The sequence below is a fragment of the Perca flavescens genome, chromosome 23 (assembly GCF_004354835.1).
Source record: "Perca flavescens isolate YP-PL-M2 chromosome 23, PFLA_1.0, whole genome shotgun sequence".
NCBI lineage: Eukaryota > Metazoa > Chordata > Actinopteri > Perciformes > Percidae > Perca > Perca flavescens.
In genome coordinates this window covers 11019287-11033802 of record NC_041353.1, presented here as the reverse complement: position 1 = coordinate 11033802, position 14516 = coordinate 11019287, and the positions used below count along the sequence as shown (strand labels likewise).

At 42.0% G+C, this 14516-nt stretch overlaps 1 protein-coding gene across 1 annotated transcript in view; it reads left to right on the top strand.

The window, feature by feature from the left end:
- The first annotated feature begins 9193 nt into the window (after positions 1–9193).
- The window catches only part of pcloa (piccolo presynaptic cytomatrix protein a), a 56611-nt gene continuing 51288 nt past the window's right edge, over positions 9194–14516 (top strand). Inside the window, exons 1-2 of the mRNA XM_028571291.1 lie at positions 9194–9405; positions 11470–12481. Of these exons, the coding sequence (XP_028427092.1) occupies positions 9194–9405; positions 11470–12481 (1224 nt within the window). The remainder of the gene's footprint in view (positions 9406–11469; positions 12482–14516) is intronic.

Below are 14516 nucleotides of genomic sequence, written 5' to 3'. Positions count from 1 at the left end.
CAGAGCAGCTCTCCTTGATGATCGATGACATTTTCCATCAAGACCAAACCCCACTGAGCCACAACTGTGCTCTCAGGGTGCAACTTTGCTTACCTCCTCACTGATTGCCTTCACTGCTTTGGTCAAAATTGTCTAGAAAACTTGTATGTGTGTATGTGAGCATAATATATCGTAATATATTCCTTTATATTTATAGACGGAGAAAATAATTGACAATGAAAATAATCGTTAGTTATCAATCATTCTATTAATGCTGTGAAGGGTCTTCCTTTAAAAAAAAAAGATGAAAGTGAAATACACTTCAACCCTATCCCCACGCCAATAATTTCCATACAGTCCCTTTAAAATGAAAGCTCCTCTGCCATGTTTATCTTTAATTTTCAAATACTAATTACATAACCAAGCGCTTTTTCCTCTCTGCACATACTGTATATTCCTTGGGGTTTCACTGTATATACTGTTCCCTCTGGGGGTGCTGTTTCCCAGTCTGTTGTTAAGAAGCCATGATTTATAGTATGACCCCGCCTCCTCAGCATCAAGCTACAAGGTTGAGAGTTATAAACACAGACTCCTTACACAGCAGCGCAGCCAGGCACTTGTGCAGGGAGAGATATACAACTGACTCCAACCAGTTTGACTCACTTTTCACTGATTCCTTGGGATTGATTCCGGTGATCAATGACCTATTCCTGTCTGTCTGTGGAGAAAATACTGATTCACAGTGGGCTGCAGGGTTACATTCAAGGACTTGGTCAAATATCAAGGACTGCCAAAGATTTCTGGTCCAAAAGTCACCTTAGTAACGTTACAAGCCCCCCAGCTGTATGAAAACAGTTGGCTTTAGAGTATTTTAAGTAACGCCCTTGTTAGCTTCATAATGTGATGTGGTGTTTGTGTTTTTGTGTGTACGAGCACACATTCGAATTTACCATCAGTGTGACTCATCTGTGTTTAGTCTAGCTTAACTCCAGGGACTTACCCCCTCGTTGCAAAGTGATGACGTCACCGGCTATGACGCACTACCTTGACAACAGGTGTGTGTTGTTAAAGATTCATGAGCATGCAGGGGTGTTTATGACTTGATTGGCATTTAAACCCACATTACATTGACATTACGTCTCATCCCTTTCTAAAATGAACTCTTTCCTTTCTCTCTAAAGGACTACTCCCATGTCGGCTTCCACTTCTGATGAATCAGCCCAGACCCCCAGAGCAGCATTAGTTAAGATGTCAGCTGCTGTCAACTCACTCAGAAAAATGAAAGTGGAATGCAGAGTGAGAGTGGGTGATGAGTAGTGGAGGAGACAACACCAATCCATTATACTGGTGAGCCATGTTTTTGAAGGTTTATCTCCACAATTCTCCAAGAATAGAAAAAAAGAAAGAAAAAAATATAATAATAATAATACGTAAATTAAAGCTGCAAACAGCGTTGGACAGGCCCTCCTCGCTTCTCTTCACGCGTCGGGGTTACTGGCGGACGCCGATCCACACGACCCTGCATTTGCGCAACTGTCGGACACAGCGCACACGCTGGTGTGCGCTGTTTGAGATGGTGTATTGCCAAAGTTGTACCAAGTGTAGGGGGCGGGGCAAACCGTCATCAATGAAACTCTGCTGAGTTCAATGATACCTCACACAATAGCCTACCATAAACGGGTCATTAGTTATGAAAGGGGCATGGCTTTAGCATAGGGGGTAGGCCAAACAATGACCAATGACAAAGGAACTCTCTTCTGAGTTCAATGATACCTCACACGATAGTCTACATCAAACAGGTCATTAGTTATGAAAGGGGGCGTGGCTAAAGCATCGGGGGGCGGGTCAAACCATCAATCAAATCAAAAAGGAACTCTCTTCTGAGTTCAATGAAACCTCACAAAAGCCTGTACATTAAACGGTTCAAAGGACATAAAAAGGGGCGTGGCCTGAGTACATGGGCGTGGTTAAAATATAGGGGGCGGCTCAGTGTCACATGTAGACCACACATTATAAGTTTCATGTAAATCGGATGATGTTTGTCATATAAAGCTGATATCCTGTTGCCAGCGGGGGGGTGCGCTATGATAAGGCGCTGTCCTTAAGCCTGGAAAGTTTTTCTTTTAATAACTTTTCATCTTTAAGGTGTTGAGATGGTACAGAACAAATTTGAAGTCCATTGGATGAAATCTCTAGGAGGAGTTCATTAAAGTATAGCATTAAAGGCCCAGTGGGTAACGTGTTTAGTTGTTCATCATCAAAATCTGTGTTGCCCGTTCACAAACTTGTCCTTTTTCATGAATATTTACCTCCACCATCAATTCCAAGTATTCCTTTTGGCTTGAAATTTCACATTTGCATTCGCATGAACTGGGGTAGACGCTCCATATTCATGTGCCATCTTGAAATACGTCAGCCAGTAAGGGACATACAGGACATACTGCTCCGCCTTTCGCGTTTTCGCTGTCACATGATAAACTCACAGGTGCTGCTAATGCTGCTAATGGGTATCGTAGTTTCCCGGCCCCGGCAAGTTTGAAGAAGGAAACACGGAGGACCACACATATTCAAAATCCAAATTTCAGCATCAGTAGTCTTCTTCTTCGCCCAGAAAAAGGATATTGAAAAGAGCAAGAGACCGGCTTTTTGAAACGTGAAGGCTACCGTAGCTGTAATAAGTACTTTGACCTGCGTGGTGCGAGAGAGTTGATTGCGATATATGATCTCAACGCTAGATGGGACAAATTCCTACACATTGAACCTTTAAGAACTATATTGCTTGATTAAAGAATGTTATAAGAATATTTTTGTTGATTCAAAATTAAAAGGAATAGTACAACATTTTGGGAAATATGAGTTAGATGAGAAGATTGATAGTGCCTCTGTCTGGCTCTGTCCCAAGGTACAAGCACCAGTAACATTCAATAACACGTTGCATCTCGTTTGTTTAATATGTTCAAAAACTGAAATGTAGAAACGACAAGTTGTGTTTTTTTACGGGTTACGTGTCGGACTATTTCTTGGCCGGGAGCTAAAAACTTGGCCAACAGTTGTTTTCTGTGCACTTCAATAACGTAACACCTGAATAGAATAAGTAAACAAACAGAGGGAAAGTGAATAAATAAAATGCAAACTTCACATATTTTGCGGAACAAAACACTATATATTGGGGTCATTTACACCAGGAAGTGACTACACCCTGCCAAGAAATATTACAGCATATAACCCCCTGTAAAACCAACTGTAAAGCCACGTGTTGTTTTTACACCTCGGTTTGTGATGTTCTGACTCTTTGCAAAAAATGAATAACCATACTGTATTTCCCAAAATGTCCATCTATTCCTTTTAAGGTAATAATCCACAAATACATGAGGGCTTTCTGCTGTTGTAAACTCCTGTGGTGTGTTTTCTGTCTGCAACTTGTGTGAGAAACACAGTAGAAAACCTTATTATAAGCAATAGCAGCCTCCACTGAAGAGACAAAGAAAATGACTGGTATACTCACAGGAATTCAAACTGTCAAACTATCTCAGTGAGAAAAAGAGTGCTAGGCACAAACAAGCATCAAGTACTAAGGGGGCTTTCTATAGATATATTACTCTGATGTATTTGTTCACCAATAGTTTTTGGGCCGCATTTTTCTGTCCGAGCCCGGCCCGTGTCCAAAAGAGCAGTAACCGAGCCCGACAGGCATTAAGATATTTATGTCCGAGCCCGACCCAGTTAAAATCTCATACTAATGACACATGTACGTTTGTTTGTCCATCCTCTACTTCTCATCTCACTGTTACCCCTGCACTTTACTTTGGCAAGGAAGTCGTGCTGCTGTTACATCAATCTGCCACTGGACTAGTGGCTTTGGAGATTGGCTTCCGGACTGTGACCACTAAATCCTATTAACAGTTCTGTTACCAGTTAAAGTCTCCTTCCCGTGCCCTTCACCAAAGCACATAACAACCTCCTTGGAATAAATCTTACAGACGCTGATTTGAGATCTGTTTCACTCTCCAAAAAATGATAATCTTTACTCTTGAAAGATAAAAATGTCAGGACTTCCCCACAGTGATTTAGACTGACAGGAGAATTGAAGGTAATCCCTTTGTGAATCCATGCACCTTTTTTAAATCCGCCTCACTCATGACGAGGAGACGCAGATGAGGTGATGTGCACCAGAAAGACAACTGAACCACCCAATGTGTGATGTTGCTTTCAGCACATCATGATGCTATTTGACACACTTCACGTCATAAAATCTCAGAGACAAACATTAATTCAAGCTTTCCCATCAGTTTAATGCACACATATGTCTTCTCGACTCTGCTCTTTGTATTTGTGCTGCTGTGTGTTTGTACGAAACAAAAGGGACTTGTATAACTCTGGCATTGTGTCGAGTGTCTGAATCAGACGCCTTTGTGTGTCTTCAGGGAGCGAGGAGAAGAACATTATTCACAGAGAATTTAGGTGGAAGGAAACTGCGTCTACATGCCATGAGAAAGAAATACGGCCTATTTCTCAAATACTGCAGTGAAATAATATACCACTTACCTTGTTTGTGTTTACTGGCCTCAACAGATGGTTGTGTTTAGGGCTTATCAGTGCAGCTTGTGGCTGCTGAGAGGGAAAAGTATTCTTTGGGTAAAATGTAGTTTGGCAAGGGATGAATAATTGATTTGGGAGCTTGTTTTCTATTTTTTTGTTGTGCTGTTTGTTTTATTTTCAATTGATTGCCAGTGCGTTCACCTGACCCTCAACTATATCAGAGAGCTACAGCAGGACTCCATGCAATGTGTGTACAAGAAAACAGCTTAGAATGCAGAGCAGGGTGTGATTGGACTATCTCTCAGTAGAAAAGAGGATTAGAGGGGCCTCTTATGTCTGCCTGTGTGTCAGAGCCAGTGTTTGTGTGAGTGTGTGCGTGTTGGCAGGTGCACCCAAGCACGCCTACCCGTGTGCCTGTGCGCTAGCATGTAGATAGTAAGATTGAGAAAGGAAAGGAAAGGAAGGGAGCCTCTGCGTCTGTGGTCAGGAGAAAAAGCGCCAAGGGGCGGTGTTAGGCACGTGCCAGGTTTGCTAATAGGGATGAGAAAGGCTCAGTCCTAATATACCAGAAATTAAACATCACATGCAAGTACGCCATTTCCCTGGAGCTCCCTTACCTCATCTTACCGACTTTGTGGATACATAGTCCTGCACATTAACGCACTAAAGTAAAGGTATGTAACTCTTTTTTTGCTTGTCTTTTGGAGATAAAACTGCTAGTTTCAAAATAGAAGAGGGGATTATGGATTAAAAGCTCTCATAGGAAGGTTCTCGTAGATTGTTTTTTAGACGAGAACTCCACTCTATTACAGGGGAAAAGATGCTATTGTGGGACATATTTCTCTAAAAGGTATCTTAGGTTGATAGTGGTGTCTTTGGTGAATTGTGTTATTGGGTAAACCTGCAACCTGTTGTGTGTAGTAAGATATTGTTAGTACTTTAAAGCTAGGTTTGGTAGTTCCACCGATCCCTGTAGCAAAATAAATTGCCTTTGTTAGTGCCTTTGCCTCATACCCCAACTGAGTATCCAAATTTAATGAACACAGTGCAGTGTGTGTTATCTGGTTACCAGACTCAAGTTACACTGGCCAGGCTACACAGCACAAATACATCTCACACAAATTGTCAAATATCAATTCAGTGGTGTAAAGTAACAAAGTTCAACTACTGCATTTTAATGCAGTTTTAAGGTACTTGTACTTTATTATGCTTCTACTGAATTACATTTCAGAAGGACCTATTGTTCTGTTTACTTCACTACAGTTATCTGACAGCACTAGTTACATTTCACATTAAGATCTTACATTTAAAAAAAAGACATGATGCGTCAGTAACAATCTAATAAAGTCATAATATCAGTCACAGGGGTAATTCTTTTGCAGAGTGAGTACTTTTACTCTCTGTACTTCAAGCACATTTTGCTGTACATTTACTAAAGTAGGATTTCAGGAATGAATCCTTATCTGGGATCCATTTCAATATGTTGTTTACTCTTAGAAATATTCTTAAAGGACCCTGAAAGCTGTGTGTGTGTGTGTGTGTGTGTGTGTGTGTGTGTGTGTGTGTGTGTGTGTGTGTGTGTGTGTGTGTGTGTGTGTGTGTGTGTGTGTGTGTGTGTGTGTGTGTGTGTGTGTGTGTGTGTGTAAACACTGCTGGGTTTGCACATGCCTCAGAGAGTGCTTGTCCCCAGGCCTGTGTTTGATGTGGTGTGTTTACACCTGTGTGTTTGTTTGTGTGTCTGTCTGTCTGCTGAGAGAGAGAGAGAGAGAGAGAGAGAGAGAGAGAGAGAGAGAGAGAGAGAGAGAGAGAGAGAGAGAGAGAGAGAGAGAGAGAGAGAGAGAGAGAGAGAGAGAGAGAGAGAGAGAGAGAGAGAGAGAGAGAGAGATACGTGCTGCTTCCGCCTCACAGCGTAGAGACAATTAGGCCACGCTTCAGCGATCAGTGGGAAGAAGTGCAGGAGCAGAGCTACACTCATCGTTTATCACTGAAGACAGAAACCCAGACTCACGGCTGCATACACGTAGGCCTACACTAAGGTGAGGAGGAGAAAGACTGAAAGGAAAGAGGAAGACAACTAATTAAAAAAAAAAAAAAAAAAAAACGAGGCATATCTAGGCTATACATAGGAAAGCCAAAGAGATGAGGTAGGGATGAAGAAAATATGATTCTGAATGTGCAGATAAAGAAAAGGGAAATAAGGACAGATGACTGTTGGTTGGGAAAAAAAGCAAAACATGAAAGGAAACGGTAAAGCTGATTTGAACCCTGTGGCCGCATCACCCACCATGGTCAACAGCATGTTGGTGTATGGCCATTTCCCCGCATCTAATCTATTATGGGAAACCTTTTACACTTTAAAAAAAATATGATTATTTTCTTTTTGAGAGTTGGATAAGAAGATGTCTGTAAAAGTCAGGAGACGCTTAGCTTAGCATTAAGACTGGAAGCAGGGGGAAACGGTTAGCCTGGCTCTGTCTGAAGGGAAAGGCGCTATTTCTTGGCCAGGTGCAGTAACTTCCTGCACATAATTTTATCCACAACCGTGTTACCGTTGTTAATACCGTGTTTAAGCTTTTTTGTGTGCACGAAAAGCAAGAAAAGTCTAGCACATAACCCTTTTAAAGACAGGGGACAGTTAGCTTAGCTTAACTTAGCATAAACACTAGAAACGGAGGTAAACTGGTGGCCTAGATCCGTGCAAAGGTTAAAAAAAATATGCCACCACCTCTAAAACTCACTAATTAACAATAGAATATCTCATTTGTTTAAGCTGTACAAAAAACAAAGTGTAAAATTGACAGGGTTTGGTTTTTCGGGGGTAAAGTGCCAGCTTTCTTCGCAACCAACAGGAAAAATAGGCTACAGCACATAACCCCCTGTAAACATTTCATTTTTTGTATGGATTAAACAAACAGGATGTTAATTAGTGAGCTTTAGAGGTGCTAAAAGGTAGACTTTGTTACGTTTGGACAGAGCCAGGGTAGCTGTTTCCCCCTGATTCCAGTCTTTTTGCTAAGTTTAGCTAACCATCTTCTGGCTCCATGCTTCATATTTACTGTGCAGACATTGGAGTGGTATCAATCTTGTCATTTAACTATTTGCTAGAAATCAAATAAGCACATTTCCCAAAATGTCAAACTATATGGAAACGGACAAAACATTTAACGTTGTGCATTGTCCTCACGATTCAAATTGCAGCAAAGACACAGACAGAATACAATGGTATCTAATATTCCACTTGAAGGAGCTGTCATCACATCTACCATTTGGTTTAAATGATCTGTAGTGTCACATCGTCCTTAATCCTTTTATTCAGAATATTTTCTATGTAGTAAGAAAAAAAACGATGGACGCACATACAGTAAATATCTGTCTTTGGCTGGGTTCCCCTTGGTACAGACTAGTCACCCAGTCTTCACTGCCAGCCTTCAGTTGCACATTTGAGAATATAAAGCGTTAAGATATAAAACCTCTTACAGCTGCCAACTGAAAAAAACAACAACACATATGCGATATTATTCATGCTATTGTCATCTGAAGACCTTTTGCAAATGTTTTATCTGTGTTTTATTATATTTTATGGTAGCAGTTTCCCCTAAAATTAGATACATAATATGGCATTTTGAATGTCATTGCTCTAATGCTTTTAGTTGCTCTGTGGAATGGCTAGTCCTGGGTGGAAAAAGAGGCACATAATTTCTTATTATATACAGTATAAATCCTGGGAGAGCATTTTTCTCACTCTGGGATATAACAAGTCAGAGAAGCTTTGTATATGGAGAGGTTAGGTGTGTGTGATCATACAGTATATGAACTTCCTTAAGCCTTTTGCTGGAGCTCCAGATACTTGACCCACAAACAATATTCACTACAACTCTCTTGTCTTTCTAGTTTAAAGTTATTATAAAGGACTAAAACAAAACCGTCCGTTATGTTCCGCTTAGCCTCGATTCTTTAAACAATCAAACCAGACACATTGAGCTCAATAAGTCCCCTTTAAAACATTTTTTCCTCCGCTGATGTCTTCGGATCACCTGTCAGAGGAGGCACATGCGCGGTGAGCAGCAGAGGCGAGAGGCTGTTGGAGAATCTGCGTCAAGCGAACCAGTGTTACATAGAAAATAACGGAAAGAGGCTGATATAAATTTGGTGTCAATATAAAAGCCATAAAATCTTTTATTTGAGATTACAATGAATGAAGTGTCAGTGTGGCGGAGCAAAAGTCCAGACTTTTAAAATGAAGACTAGAATACTTGTTTTCCACTCGTCTGTGGAATTATAATGTGGTTTTTCATGTTTAAATTAATTGCATTTATTTCCCAATGACACACAAGTTAATACCTACATTAACACTAGCTAATTCCGATTTTATTTTTGTAAATCTACCGGAAGCCACCTTCTTTGACTGAGCAATAGTAAAACAGAGACCCCCCCACACGGAAAACTGTGGTAACTGTGGTGTACAGCTGCAGAGATGCGCGACACGGAAAAACAAGGAGAAACGAGGGAAATGGAACGACATCACATGGAAGAAAAGTAACCACTGCAAATAAATCATCTGAGATGCTACGAGATACCGAGAAACGCCGTGTTGTCTGCGCACTTTGGACGTAAAAACGCGGAGAGGGCTCGGGTCGTACATTGATCCGAATACACTGGACGGGAGGGGTCGATCATGGGGAACGAAGCGAGCTTGGAAGGAGGCGAAGGGCCGCCGTCTGGGCTACCAGAGGGGCTGGCACCTGACGGGAAGGGCGGCTTCGTCCGGGTCTCCGATGGGACACCGGTCAACCTGAGTGAACTCAGCGAGGAGCAGAGGAGGCAGCTCGCCGCGGCGATGTCAAGGGCGCAAGCCAGGCAGCCCGGAGGCGCAGCAGCTGCACGAAGGCAGGGCTTTTTTACCAGCATTTTTATGCACTTAAAGTATCCACACTAACCACGCTATGATTCGTGAGAGAGGACCGGTGGATGTGTTGTGGTTGTGTGTGAAGAATCATTTGGAAAGCGTCAAAGATGCTATAAGGAGGCAGGGAGCTTGTTCACGCCCATTTTTGATCCTCCCAACCGCACTAAGAAATTATTCTATTCTTAGAGCTCACTGTAATGGATTATCATTAACATTTGATGATCAGCATGACAGTAAAAAAATGTGTCGTCTGATAGCCTACAATTCTAATATTGCCTGGGCACGTTTATATTGACAAGCTGCCGCTTTGAACGTTGTGTATCTGCTGTCTTTACACATTTACGCAAGCCTCGTTTTAACTGCTCGCCATTCTCTTTTCTAAGACTCAATGTGTGAAATTAGTCTGAATTGGTGAATGGTTTGACTCAGTGTCCGCGGGTTGTCTCTCCGTGTGAGATCAGAGAGACACACCTCCAGTATTTGTGCGAAATTTTCGAAAAGCCTGCTGGGTAAGAAAATCTGTCGTGCCCAGTGTTTTTTTTTTCCCCATCTGAACGACGTTTGAACACCCAGCTAAACAATTCCACTACCTTTATCAGCTGTGTATCCGCTCTTTAAAATATTGCCAATTATACTCTCTACTTCTGAATCTCGCATTAAATTGGAATTTAATCGGCTGTGTGGAAAATATGCCGTGTTATGGAGGGGGAGGTAGAATGCTGCCAATGAAAACAATATGCTGCCAGTTCCATAACGCTTCCGATTTAAATGTTACTCATAGTGAAAGATTCTTCGATATCTAATAAAATGATGTGCGGTGCTGCTAAATTGCTCCAATTGGTGGAGAATTTTTATTTACACCCGAGCTAGAGATGGGAGGGGGGAGGGGTGCATTAATATAAATATGACTATAAATAGAACAGCAGCGTTATTGTCATCACTCACAGACTTCCCTCCTGTTGATCTGCTTTTTTGTTTATTTAAAAGTGGGATTTCATTTTGACATTAGTCTCGGAGTCTGGTCGCTGTCCATGGTGCTGAAATACGCTGATACTGTCCGCTGCAGTGGATTGCCCAACAGCATTGCAACACTACTACTTACAATGTTTGCTGGGCTCTTACCATGTAAAGTCATGTATTACTCGGTGCTCATTGTAAAAAAAAAAAAAAATCAAATGCTGTATTCATTACAACATTAAACTGTATTGCCTGGTAAAGTAATTTTTCTCAGACATAATGGCAGAAGCACCAGGGACTTTCAAATAGCAGCCTTAAGAAATCACTGGGTCTGTATGTTGCATACACACATCATCATACAATAACAAAACATTAGCCTACATTGATGCATTTCTCTATGCATCCCGTTGACTTTCACGCTTGTGCTTAGCAGTGTGTGTTGGTTGTGTAGGTTGCCTCTCAGCCTGAGCTAACAAAGATGTCTCATCTTACCCCCATAGAGGCAAACAATTCCCTTCCTATCTCAATGATCTGCACTTCATGTCATTCAGCAGTATTCACTTTCCTGTCAGCTTTACCCCAGGGCTGCTAGCTTCACATTATGTGTCCACGGATGTGTTGAAAGGGCCTGAGATGAACAAAGAGCTAGTTTTATGGTCTTAATTTAGCACAGTAAAGCTACAATAGAGGCAGAGGAGTTGGTAACATCATAAGCAATACTGTTTGAGATGGAAAATAGTAAATGCATTGAAAAGACTACATATACTGATACTTTGTTTATTAGCAAGTATTAGCATGAATTAATATGAGAGCTATTTAGCTTCTCATGATTTTAGTGTCAGTTGATCACCACACACATCACAAATTACAGTGGGGATAAGGCAGGTAAATGAGCTAAAGTATATTTCAGAGCCATCTGGTCTTAAACTCTCATTGACAGGTCTATTGTTTGTACTTTGGCACTGGGTCAGCTGAAAGTTGGTGTGGATTTGGCTTATAAAATGTTCTCACATTTCCAAAGTAAACACAAATTAACAATAGCAATAAAAGCAGTGCTAACAAAAACTTTCTCTTTTTCTCTTTTCCAGACCATCAGAATCTGATACACATCAGCGTTCCCAGCAGGTAGGGGCCTCCAGGGGCCCCACAGGTCTCAGTAAGAGTCGTACTGTAGACGCCTTCAACCAGGGTCCACCTGGCAAGCCCACACCGGGCCGCAGCCCCTCATCCCTCAGCCTTTTTGAATCCAGATTCCGGCAGGAGCCTAAAGACCCAGAGACCAAGTCATCCAGCATGTTTGGCTCCAGCTTCATGTCATCTATGACCTCTGTCTCCTCCTCCATATCCTCCATGGGGGATTCTGTCAACATCCCCAAGTTTGGACTATTTGGGGATGAGGAGGAGGGAGATGCATCTGCAACACTTGTGTCCAAGCAGGGAGGAAAGCCACCAGGCAAGGGCCCTCAGCAAGGGCCAGGTCCAAAGGGACCACAACAGGGAGGACCTCAGAAACAGGGTCAGGGCCCTCCTGGACAGGGGCCAAAACCAGGGCAAGGACCCCCTGGTCAGGGACCCAAGCAAGGACAGGGACCACCAGGCCAGGGACCAAAATCTGGCCAGGGTCCTCCTGGCCAAGGACCCCCTGGGCAGGCCCCCAGGCAAGGACAGGGACCACCAGGCCAGGGGCCAAAATCTGGCCAGGGTCCTCCTGGCCAAGGACCCCCTGGGCAGGCCCCAAGGCAAAGTCAAGGTCCACCAGGCCAAGGACCCCCAGGGCAACAGGCCCCCAAACCAGGTCAAGGACCACCAGGTCAAGGTGCCATACAGAGTGGCCCTCCCCAGCAGAAAGGTGGACCCCCTCAGCAAGGACCTGGGAAGCCTGGACCCAAACCAGGCCCTGGGGCTCATCCTGTAGAGCCAGCTAAGAGCGGCGGGCCTCCTGGTCAGCAGGGGGCTGGAAAACCTGGAGCAGGACTCTGTCCACTGTGTAAGACCACCCAGCTAAACATTGGGTCAAAGGACCCCACTAATTACAACAACTGCACTGAGTGTAAGAACCAGGTCTGCAGCCTCTGCGGGTTCAGCCCCCCAGACTCAGCGGTAAGATTACCTTCTTTTTTTCTTTTCTTTTAAACCTTTTCTCTTTTTTTTAATATGTTTCTTTTAAAGGTCCTATGACGTGCTCCTTTTTGGATGCTTTTATATAGACCTTAGTGTATCGGAAGTCTCTTTCCTGAAATTCAGCCTTGGTGCAGAATTACAGCCACTACGAGCCAGTACCACAATGAGCTTTCCTTGGGATGTGCCATTTCTGTGTCTGTAGCTTTAAATGCTATTGAGAAGAAGAGAGGCGGGGCAAGGTGGAGGGTGGGGGTGTGGCCTTGACCAACTGCCACTTTGCTTGTTTGAAAGCCATGATGTCTCTCTCTTTCTCATGGGTGGGCCAAATTCTCTGGGCGGGCAAAGCAGAGAAAGGGGAGGTAACCTTGCTCCTTATGACCTCATAAAGGGAAGATTCCAGATCGGCCCATCCAAGCTTTCATTTTCTCAAAGGCAGAGCAGGATACCCGGGGCTCGGTTTACACCTATTGTCATTTCTAGCCACTAGGGGACCATAGACAAGCTAGGGGAATTCATATTAATGTTAAAAAACCTCATAAAGTGAAATTTTCATGCCATGGGACCTTTAATGACATTGAAGTAAGCATTTTGCATATGTAGCTGTCAGTTTTCCAAATAATAAATATGCAACGGTCAAATAAAATACCAGTCCACTGCCAGGGATACTGGCATTTGTCTAATAATACACAAGACAGTCCATGTTATTGATCACATCGGGTGGGAAAAGTCACAAATTATTAAATTTTCTGTTTGTGAAATTTCAAAGTGTCTATTCAGTTCACTAAATCCACATTACACTGCAAAATGTAATCGTCAAAGCTTATTTACTCCAGTATTCAGACTCAAATGTTGTTAAGAGTTTAATGAACATCTTAAATAAAACTAAATTACTTTGTGATATAGAGAGAGGAAATTCTCAAAAACAATGGAAACCATGGAAATGATTGAAGATTGGTATGTTTCAAACGAATAAAACTAATATTTTAAAAATAAGTTCAAATATAAGACCAAATATCTTTGCTCTATTATTAAATCCAATATGAGGCTGTTAGCATCATATTGCTGTTCTCTAAGCCTGGCGAAGGGACTGCATCTCATAAGAGTGGCACGTGATTTGAGGAGCAGAGGGACCATATGGACCCAGGGAATGTTGATCAAGGTGACTCATGTCATGGCCACAGGAAGATACTGTGCCAGCCAGTGACGACACTCCGTTACACATGGACTGAAAACACTAGTGGGCATTGATTACAGCACAGCAGAATGACCGGTTCCTTCTGCTTGAGCCTCTTCTTAGGATTTATTATTATGCAGATTGAATTCAGAATAACGTCTACGTCTATGCTGTTTGCCGTTAATACTACACTGTATACTTTTTAGATTGGTTGAATTGACCTCATCTCTGTTTATATTGTAAGCAATTGCAATTGTTCTTTTCTAGATAGTGATCAAATTGTCAACATTTGGCCCCTTCAAACACTGTGGTTTGCACACAGTGGAAACCTAGATACCCTGATACTAAACAAAGAGCACTGTGGTGTAACCAGGCTTTTTTGGGAGCAGGTGTTGACATATACGGTATGGTCAAAACAGGGACCATGAAATGCAACTGTTTATGGTTGTCTAACATTTACACAACCTATGATAGATGAAAGAACAAATAGCATTAATAAATAGTGTATGCCTTTCTGCTTTCAACAGTCTGTTAAAAATATTCCTTTGGTTTACAGACTTTGTGTTATTGCTGAATTAAAACAATCATGTGTAGAAATAACATGTTTTTATTCTAATTTAGTTAGAAACACATGTTAATATAAATGTTTTTTTTTATTACTTTTATTAGTAGTATTTATGTTACTCCTGCCAGATTTTAATTATCTCATGGTATAAGAAGCGATTTGCCTATGGAAAACAGGATTTAACATCATTTGATACACTAATTAGTGTGGACACAAATTTGTCTTGAAAATTATTATTTTAGGGGTTTAATTGGTTATGCTTGCCTGTGTATATA